This window comes from Cannabis sativa, chromosome 2 (genome assembly GCF_029168945.1).
Source record: "Cannabis sativa cultivar Pink pepper isolate KNU-18-1 chromosome 2, ASM2916894v1, whole genome shotgun sequence".
In the NCBI taxonomy this organism is placed as follows: domain Eukaryota; kingdom Viridiplantae; phylum Streptophyta; class Magnoliopsida; order Rosales; family Cannabaceae; genus Cannabis; species Cannabis sativa.
The window spans coordinates 88711745-88729039 of NC_083602.1; the positions used below are offsets into that span (position 1 = coordinate 88711745).

General features: G+C 32.4%; 1 protein-coding gene across 1 annotated transcript; it reads right to left on the minus strand.

Annotated features, from left to right (window-relative positions):
* Positions 1-913: 913 nt before the first annotated feature.
* LOC115719664 (BTB/POZ domain-containing protein At5g60050) lies at positions 914-3784 on the minus strand. Its single transcript, XM_030648786.2, has 2 exons — positions 2714-3784; positions 914-2100 (listed from the first exon to the last, which is right to left on the minus strand). The coding sequence occupies exons 1-2, from the start codon at positions 3344-3346 to the stop codon at positions 1147-1149; spliced, it is 1587 nt and encodes a 528-aa protein (XP_030504646.1). The 5' UTR covers positions 3347-3784; the 3' UTR covers positions 914-1146.
* Between the last annotated feature and the right edge of the window lie 13511 nt (positions 3785-17295).

Below are 17295 nucleotides of genomic sequence, written 5' to 3' on the forward strand. Positions count from 1 at the left end.
TTTTCTTCTCTTAAACAAGGCTTTTCTGTCTTTCCTTAATTTTAAAAACTTTAGATCATATTTTCTTTTAAATTTTAGAATTGGAAACAATTTTTTTTCAAAGAATCAAAATGTAATTGCTTTTTAACTCATTTTGTAAATATTTTGCATCTAATTTACTATTCTTAAAACTTTATATAATTTAATTAACTTTTCTAAACTAAGTATATAATTACGTGTACGTGCATTAGCACGTAACTTCTGCCTAGTATATATATATATATCTTTTTATTTATTAACAGATGTATTTTTTTTTAATTAAATTAGTTAAAAATAAGTTATTTTAAGTTTTGACAAACTAGACATTAATAATAGCTTTAATATGAGAGACTATTGGAATCTTAGTGTTTTAGAGAAAAATTACACCAACCAAACTTCAAGTAAATGGAAAGAGAAATTGAAGCAATATGTCCAAGAGTGATGGGTTTGTCTACAACTTTGGGCAAGTCTTATAATTTCTTTTTTACTTTTTTATGTGTTATTTGTTGGAGGAAATGAGGCCTTTTACCTTATTTTATGCAGCTTGCTTAGTGGTTTTAGTGAATAAGTTCAGTTGATTTTTTTTATGTGCTCAAACATGCATATTGATATACGAGTATGTTGAGCTATTAATTGTTTTTCAATTTGTTCTATCTATTTTCTTAAAGAAAGTAATTTAAATATTGCTATTTGGTAAATAACAATGCATGATATTTTGCTAGTGTCTGTCAAAACTGCATTTTTACAAGCATCTCTACAAATATGCTAAGTTAAATTGTTTGGTAACTTTGTTATGTAAAGTTCTACACTAGAGAATTTGTTGAGTATCCAAGCCAACTAGCAAGATGAATATAGATTCTCTTAAAAAACAATCAAACAGAACTCAAAAGGAAACTGGAAATTAAGAATATTGTTTTTCATTAACTCTTTAAATGGTCTTTTTTATCCATACGTGGATCTGTATAAGGGAGCCTTCACTTCACTTCACCTCCCTCAGAAATAAATTTCCCAATAACAAAAAAAGCCAACTGAACAAAAAAGAATTGTTCCTTGTTATGTACACTTAATTTGGGTTGCTCTTCTTCTTTATCCCTTTTGTAAAATGGTCAAGAAAAGATAACCCACCATTTAGCTTGGATAATCACACACTGTTATTTGCAACTGAGAATTATTCTGCTCGGACGCTCGTTCTCTGATGAATGCTCTTCTCCACCAAATCTCGAATGCCTTTTGCATGTTGGGACAGTCATCTCCCTTGTTAAGAAACCGATCGAACCAATTGAGTAAAATGGCTTGTTGCTGAGGCAATGGCAGTGTAAGAATTGTCTGGCCAAGTCCATCTTCAACTACCTTCTTATCAACAGATCTACAAGCTCTTCTCATCCATCCAAAGTCCTCGTAAAGTGCTTCCAGCCATGTCGAAAGCAGGGCAGACCGAGTATCTTTTGGTACCAAGATATGCCCTCTGCCTATTGCAACACAGAGTTGAGCAGTTACTCGGCTGATTTCATGACGGTACATGGTGGGAATCTTGGAATGAAGGAGTGCAAGCTCCTTCTGATCTGCCCACAATTTCACAAATTCATCGGCCATTTTCTTGTCCACCAAAATTTCAACAATCCATTGAATATTGTCAGCCTCTCTAGCAATCTCACTCATCACAACTCCTCGATCCCGTTGAGTCTCATCAATGCTTGTAGCTTCTGATAAGCATAGGACAAGAGAACTGATACATCTATGACAAAGATGATAAAGTGTGTCTTTGGAAATGTCAAGTCTGTTGCTGTTGTTGGGTGCATCTTCTCTGAGCAGACGAGAAATGACATTTTTCATTTCTCGACGAGCTTTATCATCTTTAGCTTGAAGAACACCAGTCAATAATTGCATGAGGATGTCATCAGTTTGCGTCGAAGTGGATGGTTCAGACGATACTCTCATCAAAACTTCACTAGCTGTCTCATCAAGATGAAGTAGGCTGAGATTAGAAATGACTTTCTCTTCTTCATCCTCAGACCATGGAACAGCTTCCAAGTACTCTAAGCATGTGGCAATCCCCATATCAAACATGATAGCCGAACAAACCTATCACAGAAGAATAATGGTTGAATATTTTCTTGATTATTGATTGTCAATTCATGCAACTATTTTGTTTGAGCTATAACCAGTGGCTTTCCCTAATATGCAAAATTCTTAGCTTTACAATTGAACTTTGAATTTTCATTATCATAGTTCTACTATTACACCATCTAAGCTGGTCAACATTAAAAGAATCAGAACAATAATAATCCAAACTGCTATGAGTTTTCAATTTCAGAACAAATCATGAGCTGTACTAATATTTTCTAGAGTCAGATGTATTTTCTATACTAAAAAACAAGTTATTTGGGTCACCAAAAAGCTTCAATCCAAGATAATCTAACTTGGTACTTAAACTTGCTTTGTTCTACAAAAACCAAATCTAACAAAAGAACCAAAAATTTATCCAAACAAATAAAAACAAGACACTTTTACTTACTAAAAAACACAACTATTCAAACTGAACTCCAATCTCACTACCCCATCATCTGAAAAACAACAACTCTATTCACAAATCTGATAAAAACCCAATTGAACTTTTTCCCCCAAAATTCCAAAAAGAAAATCAAACTTTCTAAGCAACCAAACAAAAAATTGAAAACATACCAAAAACACTAACCTTAAGCAAACCCAAAACCTTAGACACCTCCTCCCCAATCAACCTCTTCTTCAAATCCTCATAATACATCAATACCACCGCTTCAACATAAACATCGACGTCATCACAGTCACTGATCTCCACCGAGTGCGAGACTCCCCGGTCACGGCGGAGTTTATCAGCGAAAAACCTGCTCTTGGAAGCGAGTATGCTCTTGTGGACATCCATGGATACCTTAAAACCATCTCTAGCGACCACCGTGAGCCTCACATCACCAGAAACCAATCCCCCCCAATTGGGGATTCGAAACGGCGCGTCTTCCAGTAACTTCGCCACACGTTCCTGCAATTTCCGTCGCTTTTCATCGGAGAGCTTAGACTCGCGGTATTGCTCATCGTTCATCATGTCGTAAAGGGTTTGGCTATGAGAAGTGGGACGAGCCATCTGAGTCTGACTCGGCGAGTTGGGTGATTGCGCGGCGGAGAATGGCGGCGGAGGAGGAGAACAGAGGGTTTTGGATGATGGCGAAGATGAAGGCGAGTACAATCTGGAAATGGATCTTGATGGTGAGAATGAGAGTGTTGTATCAGAAATGAAGCCCTGTTTTAACATAGCCGAAACTTCCCTTGATTTCAGTGAGTTCTCTGCCGCCATTGAAAGCTGATTTTAACTCAGTATTTGAAGATTTTATCAGGAAAAACAAAAACTTGAATGAAAAAAAAAAAAAAATCAAGAAAACTCTGAATTGAGTTCTTCTTCTTGTTCTTCTTTTTGGCTAAATTAGAAAGTGTTAGTTTTTAAGGGTAACAAAAGAATTATGTTAAGATTCAAATGGGAAAATCCAAGAAAGATATAGAAAGTAGAGAGAGAGAACAAGAAAATGAGTATTTTTTTTCCCAAGTAGAAGAGAGAAAGTGGGAATCCAAGGTAGGAAACAAAGAATGGAAATTTGGACTGTTTAAGAAAAACTTCTTTGGGTTGGTTTAGTAAACTATTGACAATGATTACAAACCTAAATAAACGGTTTGTTTTGGCTAAAAAAATAAAGAGAAGAGAAAATCAAACAAAAAGTTGAGGAAATTATTATCGCTACACACATGTAAAGTAGGGAGTGACCCTTCTAAATTATCAATTGTGGGACCTAATTTGTGTGAAGGGTAAGAAATATGTTAAAAGAGATAAAAAATAGAGTAATTTGCGGTATAAATACTTAAGTTTAACTCTCAGTTGTAAATAAATATCTAAAATTAATTTTTTACGGTAATAATATTTAAGTTATAATTTTGAAATTTCGGTAGGTACATGGTTAAATAAATTGCCACGTGGCAATTCTTGATTGGTCCAAGTCATTAAATTTTTATTATTTAAAAAAAAATAATTCAAATATACTAATAAAAAAATAACACGTGGATATAATGGCTTAACAGAGAGTTAAAATATTTATGCTAAAAATTACTCTAAAATAATGTAATTAAATATTATTTAACCTAATTTATATACTATAAAATCTTAATGAATTATACTGTTTATTCCGATTTCGATTCTGATTTTGATTGTTATAAGTAAATAATTTATTGAATGGTTATGATTCATCAATTCAATTGAGGATAAATCTAATTTCTAATTAATTTAGTTTTTAATCATTAATTGATTTATATACCTGTAAATATTTTATTTTATGTAAATATTTTATTTTATAAATATGTGTACACATTATTATTCTACTTATCACCACTTTGTCTTCTTTTTTTATTTTTTATTTCTTTCTTTGTTTCTTTTTTACTTTTGCCATCACTTATACTATTGCTACTTCTGTCTCCACAAAATGAAGACACTTAAACATTGCTTTATCTTTTGTTGAAAACTTTTGGCAGTCTACCATGTATGTTAGTCAAATTTTGGAACTATTTTAATTTTTGAAAAGGAAAAATGTTAATGTTATGTTTGAGGGTTTTGGGTTTCATTTCATTAGAACCAGCTAATAATAAATGAGTTATTTAATTAAGTAGGAGAAATAAAGATCCTCTTCACAAGGTTGGAAAAGAAAAGGACAAGAGTGAGGAAATCAATGAGGTTTAAATTTAATATAAGAGATCCAAAAAACTGTTCTTAAAACAATAATACAATAATGATTTATTTGATTAATGGTGAAAAAAGAGAAAGAGAGAGTGGAGTGGAGTGGCAGCTAAGTAAGAATAAGAAAGAAATTGAGTAGTAGTTGGTTGGTAGAGTAGATGGTGGTGATGGACACTACCATGTGGGTATGTATGTTTTATTGTCCTATCAAATTAATCACCCTATTATATTACCAAATTTTATTTTAATATTATAAATATTTTTTATTTTTTTTTTTAATTTAGGAATAATTTTAAATAATTATAATGTTTATAATTAAAAAAGAATATTCATTCCTTTAAAAAAAATGTATTATAAACTTAAAATATTTAGTACACTTCCCTTACCCTAGAAAAAGTATTTGGTTACACCTTCATTTATTATATTATGAATGGAGTGATTCAAATTAAGTTCAAAATTAGGCAAGTGTTTGGTTATGGTTATGGGTTAAGGTAAATAAGGTTGTTGTTGTGATAGTGACAAAAGGGGTCATAATGATTGTGCGTTGCAATCCTTTTCAGACTGACTCAAGTTTGTGCAGATGTATGTGACTCTCATTGGAATTAGCTCCACATTCTCTTTCTCTTTCTTCTCTTATTAGATAGATCTATCTACACCAAAAACCATAAACTACACTACACACTAATACTATAGAGGAGTATAGATGGCCTATGGCCTATGGCCTATGACACCGCCCAATGTCAGCTTGCCTCTACCACTACCCAAAACTGAGGCTGATGTTTCATACTTACATGTCACCGACGCAATTATATTTCCATATATAGGGACACGATTTTGTCCCGTAATATACTTTTACGGAATGTAATTCGTGATTTACGACAACCGTTAGATGGGAGAAGTTATTTGATCTGAAGACTGGGGTTGATCTAAGGGTAATTAGGATTAAAAAATAGTAACGTATCCTGACCCTTAATGTATGTATCTATTCGTGCCTATATAACTAAATTCTTGGTTTATGAGAAATTCATGGATGTGATTTTTTATTTATATTTAATAAAATAATAAAATGTTATTTATATATAATAAAATAATAAAACAAATCCCATTTAAACTGATATTATTTATATATATACAATATTATATATTGTTCTCATGTGATATTATTTAAACCATAAATTTACTATCCTATACCTAAATCTTGTACGTATATCTCTCATTTTTTCTTTTTTTTTTTATTAAAGTTAATTATTTTAAATAAATAAAAATTCATAATAAAAATCTAATTTCTAAATTTTCTCTATTACTATACTATTTTGAATTTAATTAACAACAATAAAATATATGTACGTATATTTTTCATTTTTTTAATATAAATTTTCTATATACATATATATATTTATACAAAAAAATAGAGATAAAAAATAGTAGTGAAGAGATCCAAAAAATTTCACATAAGCTTCAAACACACTCTAAAAAAAATATCATTTATAATTCTATGTGTAACTAATTTATTTGTTTATTTGGATGATTTTAGTCCATATATCTCAAATTATACTTTTTAATTTTTATAATTCGGTTATAGCACGTAAAAATATTTGGGTTGATGTAATCATAACAGTATATATATAGCTTTAGTTGAGCATGAATTGTCCATTTGATTTTGTTTTAAGTTTAGATTTTACAATTGTATTTGAATACTTAGCTATATATATATGTGGATCTTAAGTTTATCGGGTTAATTTGTTGAAAATATATGTTTACTGATTTGCTCAAAACAAATATACATAAACACATATATTTTGTTTTTGTTGAATCCAAATATACATAAACACATATATTTTGTTGAATCTATCATGGAGTGCTATGAGATTGATGAGAGGCTTCAAGAGAAGAATGATATTAAAAAAATTTGGAGAGCATTGCTTTGTTATAATATTATTTGGAAGCTATCATATTTCTTGTTTTTTATATTCTTTCTTTCATATGTCCAGTTATATGCCTGCTACCCCTATTCTTATAATTTTATTATTACCGGCTCGTGTCCATAGTAAGTGTGTAGCATTATTATTTTTTAAATATATTTCAAGCTAATCTCCATTCTTCTCTTCTCTTTCTGCAAATTTTAAATTTGATTTTTCACTATTGATTTTCAAATAACCCCACACACTAATTAAAATTACTTTTTAAACTATTTTAAATTATATGATTATTTATTGAATCTTTCTCAATTAAATTATAGAGCACCTAACATAAAACTAAATATACGTGCATTGCACCTAAGACTATGGTAGGACTTAGCATAAGTTCCCTACCGGTAGGGAACTTTTTTTGACCATTGATTTTAGATCATGTGGTTATTAAGATGTAAGGCTTATATTTTTATGATAGAACTGTATGTATACAATTAAAACTTTATACATATTATAATAATATTTAATTATATTTATTTAAAAAATAAAATAATATTAATAATTAAAAATTAAAAATTTTATTAATTTTTAATTTGAATTATTATTATTTATTAGAAGAGTTCATTTAAATTATTTTTATATAGGTACTGTCTATTATTTTTTTTTAGCTATGTAAAGATCTCAATTTATTTTTATCTCCTACATAAATAGTTATTATTTTTGTTAAGTCTCTAAAAAAATCTTTGATGCTCGTTAAAATATCACAATATATATAAAAGGAAATTAATTGTCTAAATTTTATACATCTCTAACCCATATGAATAAATTTTGAAATTTTATTTTTAACAAAAATATTGTGTAAATGAAGCATAAATTTCACAACTCTATCTCGTTAATAATTTTTCTATTTGCCTCGTGGTATATTTCGTCATGGCAGCCATTTCCCAAGAGAGTGGGTATGAAACTAAATTGTGAGTGGTCTCAAAAAAAAAAAAATAGCTTCGATTATGGTGTAGGTTTTCATGATACATACTCATTTGCTTGATTTTTTAATATACAAAGCTTAACTAGTTTAGTTTACAGTATTAGTAAGGGGATAATGTTGTGAAACTTTTGCTTCATTCAACACAATGTTTTTGTTAAAATAAAATTTTAGAAATTATAACACTTCACAGTGCTCATCAAATTTATTATTTAGAAATAACTTTGGTATAAAAAATAAATAATAATAATAAAACTTTAACATACTGTGTATATTTGCATATATTCAATAATAAGAAATACTCAACAAATAAATTTTCAAAAAAAAAATTCTCAACAGTAAAATATTATTTTGTTAAAAAAAAATAAAAGAAAAATGAGTAAAGTATTAATTAAATTAATAAAGTAATAAATAATCTCATACAACCTAGCTCTAACATAACATCAATGCAACCTATTTTTTTAAATTTTTATTGGTTAAATTTAGTTCCCTATAGCATAGGGTAAAAACAAACGTACCTACTATAGATTTATCCTATATATATATATATATATGCATGTATTCATGTATAGCTATGATTATGAATGGGATATATGAAGTGTAGAACCAAATACTTTATTGTTTCTCGTGTGGATGAAGTGATGTGATAGTGAGCATTTTTTTGTAGATAGTGCTAACATTTCTTTTCTATATGATTTATAGGAATACTGTAATAGTAAAATTTATATTTAGAGTTAAATCAAGAATAAAATTGTACTATTTTAACATTTAATTTTTTACATTCTACCCATAACACTATAAAAATATATTATTTATTATTATATTATTTTATTAATATAATATAAGTTTTGATTATAAATAAATTATTTAATTATTTGTTCTATTATATAAAATGATTATTAAATTATTAAAAAAAAAAAAAAGGAATTGCAGTGGTCTAGTGCCTCACTCCCACATATATAAGGTAATAGATTTTATAGTCTCATTCGAGAAGCCTTAGAAAAGAGAAAATATACCCAACAACATTAATTTTTATGTTTGTATTTATGTAAGCATCTTTTACGAAACATTATCATAAAAGTTAAATGTAAAATAAAACAAAAAAATTAACTAAGGGTTATAAAAAATTAATGTAAAAAAAAAACCATATCTAATAGATTTTTATCTCAAGAAATATAGTACTTAGCTACAGGGCCGGCCCTGAAATAAAGTGGACTATAGGAGAAAAAAAAAATTTGGGCCCTTATGTTAGAAAAAATGTGGTATTTTTCAAAATTGGAAAAAAAATGTATAATTTTAAAAGAGGAAAAAAAAAATTTAGGCCCCTAGACTGGGTGGGCCCTAGGCACAGGCCTAGCCCACCTATGCCTAGGGCCGGGCCTACTTAGCTAAAAGATTTTTAGATTTTAGTGCTTATTTTTGTCATATGTTTTGTTTAGTTGTTTGTAATTATAAAAATTAATAAATATTATATATAATATTTTATTATTAGTGTATTATAAATATATTATTTAAATAATATATATAAAGAAAAATATAAAAAAATTAATTTATAGTGTAATATAAATGTGTGAGATAAATTAAAGAAAATAATAAAATATATCTTTCGTTATTTATAATTTAGAGAATGGGATATAATTGTATTATAAGAAATCTCCAAGTTCATTAAAAATAATCTATTTTATAAAAGTATAATAAAAATGATATAGAAGTATAGCTCCATCATCTTCTTCATATACATTCTTTAAAATAGAGAACTTCCGATTTTTCTACGAAGTAAAAATGTTTCAAGTAATATATAGGTATGACCTTATTTATTTAATAAATTTTATGTGAGTGGTTGTGACAGTCAGTAGTCTCGTGATCGGTGATCCATAAGAGAAAATATTAGGTAAGTTGTGCGATCCCACATCATTTGGGGAAGGTCAAGTGTGATGATTCTAAAACTGTGTAGATATGAGACTACACAGTTGAAGAGAACTTAAATAGATTGATTGATGGTACTACCGAAAAACAAGATGCACATTCTGACAGTCAATAGTCCCGTGATCTATAAAGGAGAAATATCGGGTAAGTTGTGCAATCTCACATCGTCTGGAGAAGGTCAAGTGTGATGATATTGAGACTGTGTAGGTATGGGACTACACAGTTGAAGATGGCTTAAATGGATTGATTGGTATACTACCTATATCAACAAGGTGCATCTTGTTTTTCGGTAGCCTATCAAGAAAGAACTTCACGGTTAAGCGTTCTTGACCTGTGGTGATTTCAGGATGGCTGACCTCCTGGGAAGTTTTCTCAAGAAGTGTGCGAGTGAGGACAAAACATGCTGGAAACACTCATGTTGGTTTGTAGGGTCAGTCGTCATTCTATGAAGCAAGTAGAGTGACGTACTCGTGTATAAGAGTCATTATTCAGTGGATGTAAGAGCCCAATGGAGGCTTGAAGTGAGGACGTTACAAATGGTATTAGAGCCTTGACCCAGCTGGAAGTGTGGTCGACGAGGACGTTGGACCTCGTAAGGGGGTGATTGTGACAGTTAGTAGTCCTGTGATCCATAAGGAGAAATACCGGGTAAGCTGTGCAATCTCACATCACCTGAGAAAGGTCAAGTGTGATAATTCTAAAACTGTATAGGTATAGAACTACACAATTAAAGAGGACTTAAATGAATTAATTAGTATCTAAAAGTATATATATATATATATTTATATATATATATATTATAATTATACACAAGATACTAACTCCATACTTATCCTTATTTTATTAGAAGTACAAATAAAATGTGTTATATGATACATGCTAGTTTTTTAGTAGAACATCTAAAAAAGATTTATAGGTGGAATACTTAGTCAATTATCATAATAAAATATTTTTTATTGTTAGACATTGTTAATGTGTGAAAATAAATTATCATATATAAGATGAATAGACAACTATTCTCATTGTCAATTAATTTTAAGATGAAACTTCATACATCTTATCTCAAATTCTAAAAGTAATCTTTTTATCCTTTGAATGAACGAATTTATATCATGTTTATTTTGGAAAATAATTAAAATTTGTAACTTTTTTTTTAAAAAAAAATATAAATTTGTATTAGCATAGAGTAAATGATGTGTACACTTAAATGCTATGTATTAATATTTTCAATCACATTAGTAATGTTTTTCAAACCCAATTATATTTATTTTAAATATGAATTATGAAATGTTGGATGTAGGAATTTATTTGGTGAAATTCCAAGTTTAACCTACACCAACTCAATTTCACAGTTAAAAACGACAAGGACAGAATTGTCCTTTAAAAAACAATTGAAACAATCAATTCACACGACAACAAAAATTTGGTCGTTTTCACTTGCACGACAAAGGCACTTGTCGTTCTTACCAACACGACAGATCGTTTGATCTCAAAACGATCTGTCGTTCTCCTTTGAATAAAACACGAGGAATCAGAGCAAACCCTAGCTCATTTCCTCTCTTCGAACCTTCGAGAGTCTCAGAACTCTCTCTCTTTCTCTCTGCCTTCTCTCTGGTTCTCAAACCCTAGAACCAGCGATCTCCCTCGATCTCTTGATCGATCTAACCCAGAAACCCACCCAAAACCATCACACAAAGCATACTCAAAGATAAAGCAACAAGTATTAGGGTTTGAGAGAAAATACAAAACACCAGAAATATAGAGGTTCGCCCTAGAAATTAGGGGTACATCCTCTGATGAGCTCGCCTTGAAGATCGACCTCAGATCTTGCACTATGATGAATGAATATTACAACAGGTAAGAAATTCAAGTCACAGATCGACTGATATTTCTTAGGTTTTCTCTCTTTTGTTTTCTGTGTTTATTTCTCTATTTCTTTCTGATTTCTCTCACTAACTCACTTCTGTTTCTTGTGCATGGACTTGAGACAACATCTGGAGCTGAACAACTTCTCAGATCTTGTAACCTAGGGCTCTCGATTCTGGTATATCTTAACTCTGTCCCTCTAGTGCTCTTTTTATAGTTTTAGTTTAGAGTTGATCACAGAACTAGGAGTTAGTTACAACTTCGGTTGTAACTAACAGCTAGTTCTTGATCCACTAGAGGCAAAGCCACATAGGATCTATTTTTCTGTTGTATTCTGTTTTGTACTTTATCTGTATTTTTCACTTCATCTTGTAACACAGTAATAATAAATATTACAGTGAGATCTAATTTAACAATTTCCACCTTAGATCTCTTCTGTAATGTTTATTATCATTGTGCTTCGTCTTCAAGGGTCTTAGCTCATAGTGGTAGTGGTCATCCACCACTACCAACCCCTAACAAGTCCAAGCAGTGCTTGAACTTGGTTAAGGGTAGCACCTTAGTACCGATATCAGAAGGATTCTCTTCAGTGGGAACTTTCTCTATCTGTACAGCCTTCTGTGTCACTTTATCTCGTATAAAGTGATACTTGATTTCCACATGTTTGGTTCTGTCGTGAAAGACAGGATTCTTACACAAGTGGATACAACTCTGGCTATCTGAATAGATTGTAGGTTCTTCATCTAGTAGTTTAAGTTCATCTAGTAGTCCTTTAAGCCAAATGGCTTCTTTAATAGCCTCTGTAACAGCTACATACTCAGATTCTGTTGTAGATAAAGCTACAACAGGCTGCAGTTGTACTTTCCAGCTGATACAATTACCCCATAGTGTAAAGAAATAGGCAGAGGTAGATTTTCTACTATCTCTGTCACCTGCATAGTCTGCATCACTGTACCCAGTGATCATTCTGCTGTTGTCCCTTCTCTTGTAGTTTAATCCCACTTCTGTAGATCCCAATAAGTATCTTAGTAACCATTTCATAGCCTCCCAGTGTTGTTTACCTGGGTTAGCCATGTACTTGCTTAGTACACTAATGGCATAGGCTAAATCAGGTCTAGTACTGACCATTAGGTACATCACAGATCCCACTGCACTTGAATAAGGCACTTCACTCGTAGATTCTTTCTCAGCTGTAGTTTTAGGACATTGATCTTTGCTTAGATAGTACTGATTAGTCATAGGTTGCTTAGTTTGCTTTGCATTAGTCATAGAGAAATTTTCTAAGACTTTCTTTATGTAGTTTTTCTGATGTAGCCTTAGTGTCCCATGCTCCCTGTCCCTAGAGATGTTAATGCCTAGGATCTTAGCAGCCTTGCCTAAGTCCTTCATCTCAAATTCTTCCCTTAGCCAACCTTTCATTAGGTCAATCCTGGTCCTTTCCTTGCTCACAATGAGCATGTCATCTACATACAGTAGTAAGTAGATGACTTCATCAATTTTAGTGCCTTTATAGTATAGACAGGTGTCATAATAGCTCCTAGAGAACCCCTTCTTGATCATGAACTCATCAAACCTTTTGTTCCATTGCCTTGGTGACTGTTTAAGTCCATACAGGGACTTAATCAGTTTGCAAACCAAGTCTTCTTTGCCTTTTTCCTCATATCCTTTAGGTTGTTGCATGTAGATTTCTTCCTCAAGTTCCCCATGTAGAAATGCAGTAGTTACATCCATTTGATCAACTTCTAGATCAAATTGAGTAGCTATGGTAAGTATAATTCTGATGGTTTTATACTTATCCACAGGTGAGAATATCTCATTAAAATCAATTCCCTCTTTCTGTGTAAATCCTTTAGCCACTAGTCTTGCCTTAAACTTCTTAGGATCTGTCTCAGTGAGTCCTTCCTTGTGTTTGAAAAGCCACTTGCATGAAACTATGCTCTTTCCCTTAGGTTTCTTCACTAGTATCCAGGTTCTGTTCTTTCTCAGAGATTCCATCTCTGTGTCCATTGCCTTGGACCATTTCTTGGCATCTTTATCAGTCATAGCTTCCTCATAGGTCTTAGGTTCTGTCATTTCCACTCCCATAGCACAAAAGAATGCATAGGCTAGCACTTCTTCCCAAGCTGTGAAGCTGAATCTCTGAGTAGGTCTAGGAACCCTTCTAGTTCTGTCTCTGGTCAGTTGGTAATCTTGTATTGCCTCATTTTCTTGTCCTTCTTCAGTAATAGGTTCCACCTGAATGTTGTCATCCTGAACTTGGTCATTTCCTTCCAAGTTTTCATCTCCCTGAGTATTTTCCACCTGTTCTGGTTCCACCTGAACAGTATTAGGTTGAGTGTTCCTTGTTTGCATGTCCACAGATGTGCCTGCAGGGTTAGTGTCTAAAGTAGGACTAGATATTGCATTATTATTAGTAATACAAGGGAATAAATCTTCCTTAAAAACAACATCCCTACTATTTATAGCTTTAAACCCTTGTTTCTCTCTTACCCATAATCTGTAGCCTTTAGTGCCTTCAGGATATCCTAGAAACACACATTTGAGAGCTCTAGGCTCTAACTTACCAACACTCTGATGTGCATAGGCTGCACATCCAAATACTCTTAAGTTTGAAAGATCAGGAGGCTTACCTGACCAGATCTCCTCTGGTGTCTTGAAATCAATGGCACTGGATGGACTTCTGTTCACCAGGTATGCTGCTGTTAACACAGCTTCTCCCCAAAATCCTTTAGTAAGTCCAGATTGCAATAATAGGCACCTGACCTTGTTCATCAAGGTCCTATTCATCCTCTCAGCTACCCCATTCTGTTGAGGAGTGATTCTCACAGTTCCGTGCCTTTGAATTCCAACAGAGCCACAATATCTGTTAAATTCATCACTGCAAAACTCTAAGCCATTGTCAGTCCTTAGGGTTTTAACCCTTTGATTAGTTAAATTTTCCATTAGGGTTTTCCATTGTATTAATTTAGAAAAAGCCTCATTTTTATGTTTAAGTAAAAATACCCAAACTTTTCTAGAGTGGTCATCAACAATAGACATAAAATACACATTTCCACCATGTGTTGGAGTTTTCTCTGGTCCCCAGAGATCAGAGTGAACATACTCCAATATGTGCTTAGTTTTATGAATACCAGTTTTAAACTTTAACCTATGATGTTTACCTAGGACACAGGATTCACAGAAATCCACTTTACTTACTCTGTCCTTACCCAGTAGCTTTTGATCACTCATGATCTGTAGTCCTTTCTCACTGATATGCCCCAGCCTTCTGTGCCATAGAACAGCTTTTAGGTCTTCTGGATTGCTAGTGACTGCATTATTGCAGTGAGTTACTGGTTCTCCATCTAAGTAGTATAAACCTTCATGTTTGTGGCCTTTGATTATTGTCATAGCACCCTTACTTAGCTTCATTGAACCTGCTTCAATTTTGCTAACGATACCCATGTCATCTAGAACACTTATAGAAATTAAATTTCTAGCAAGATTAGGGACATACCTTACACCAGTTAGGGTTCTAACAATTCCATCAAACATTTTAAAACTTACATTACCTGAACCTTCTATATTGCATGTGTTGTTATTTCCCAGAATTACTTTGCCACCATTAGAATTTCTGTAATCAGTTAGGATTTCCCTAGAATTTGTCATGTGAAAAGTACACCCAGAATCCAAAATCCAGTCATCTTTGAAAGATGTAGATGCAACATAGACTTCACCACTATCATAGCCATCTGAGTAGTTTGCTTCTTGTTGCTTGTCATTTTGCTGTTTGTTTTGATATGATCTTTCTGAGAATCTGCCTCCTTTCTTGTTCTTGTATTTGTTGTTGTAGAAATAGCAGTCTTTCTTGTAGTGTCCAGGTTTTCCACTATAGAAACACCCTGTAGAATCACCAGAATCTCTTGATGGTGATCTACTCTTTCCTTTGTTTGAGTTTCTATGATGATGTGCACTATTACTTCTACCTCTGTTCTGGTAGGGTTTCTTGTGAGATGGCCTTCCTCTACTTAGGTTCATTTCACCATGTCCAGAATTGGATTTTTCACTCTTCATCTCTAAGTCTTTAGATTTTAGGGCTGAAATGACTTCATCAAGTGTAATTGAAGTCCTTCCATACTTGATTGCTGTCTTTACCTCTTTGTATGAATCAGGCAATGAATTCAAAATGATTATTGCCTGATTTTCATCACTTAGAGCTTCATTCTCTCCTGAATTTGCCAATTCAATGTGCATTCTGAGAAACTCATCAAGATTCTGATCTAGGGTTTTGGTGTGACTCATCTTGAACCCAAAGATCCTTTCTTTTAGGTAGATCTTGTTAGTTAGGGACTTCTGTTGAAACTGTTCTTCAAGTTTCTTCCAAATTTTAGCTGGTGTTTCTTCTTTATCAACCAATCTGATAATGGCATCAGAAAGGTTGAAAATTATGATTCCAGTGGCTGTTTCTAACAGCTCTTCTTGCTGTATTTTTGATGTGTTGTCTGGCCATTCAATAGGGTCTTCAAGAACCCTAAGTAGTTTCTGTTGAGCCAACAGGGATCTGATCTTTCTCCTCCAGATCCTGTAATCACCAGATCCATCAAAACGATCAATGTCAACCTTGATATTACTCATGTTAGAAAAAAAAAATCAAAATTAAATTGGGTTGAGTTTAGAGATATTGATTTATTTTCAGTTTGTGGAATTTCCACAAGTTTCCCACTGTCCACAACTTCTTGTTGTGTTTCTTCTTCTTCTCCCAGTCTTTGTCACTTTCTTGATTCTTTCTTGAGTTGATTAAAGCTTGAACCAAAGCTCTGATACCACTGTAGGAATTTACTTGGTGAAATTCCAAGTTTAACCTACACCAACTCAATTTCACAGTTAAAAACGACAAGGACAGAATTGTCCTTTAAAAAACAATTGAAACAATCAATTCACACGACAACAAAAATTTGGTCGTTTTCACTTGCACGACAAAGGCACTTGTCGTTCTTACCAACACGACAGATCGTTTGATCTCAAAACGATCTGTCGTTCTCCTTTGAATAAAACACGAGGAATCAGAGCAAACCCTAGCTCATTTCCTCTCTTCGAACCTTCGAGAGTCTCAGAACTCTCTCTCTTTCTCTCTGCCTTCTCTCTGGTTCTCAAACCCTAGAACCAGAGATCTCCCTCGATCTCTTGATCGATCTAACCCAGAAACCCACCCAAAACCATCACACAAAGCATACTCAAAGATAAAGCAACAAGTATTAGGGTTTGAGAGAAAATACAAAACACCAGAAATATAGAGGTTCGCCCTAGAAATTAGGGGTACATCCTCTGATGAGCTCGCCTTGAAGATCGACCTCAGATCTTGCACTATGATGAATGAATATTACAACAGGTAAGAAATTCAAGTCACAGATCGACTGATATTTCTTAGGTTTTCTCTCTTTTGTTTTCTGTGTTTATTTCTCTATTTCTTTCTGATTTCTCTCACTAACTCACTTCTGTTTCTTGTGCATGGACTTGAAACAACGTCTGGAGCTGAACAACTTCTCAGATCTTGTAACCTAGGGCTCTCGATTCTGGTATATCTTAACTCTGTCCCTCTAGTGCTCTTTTTATAGTTTTAGTTTAGAGTTGATCACAGAACTAGGAGTTAGTTACAACTTCGGTTGTAACTAACAGCTAGTTCTTGATCCACTAGAGGCAAAGCCACATAGGATCTATTTTTCTGTTGTATTCTGTTTTGTACTTTATCTGTATTTTTTTCACTTCATCTTGTAACACAGTAATAATAAATATTACAGTGAGATCTAATTTAACATTGGATATGAATATTAAGCCAGTTTGTATGGTACGAGAAAAATTATGAA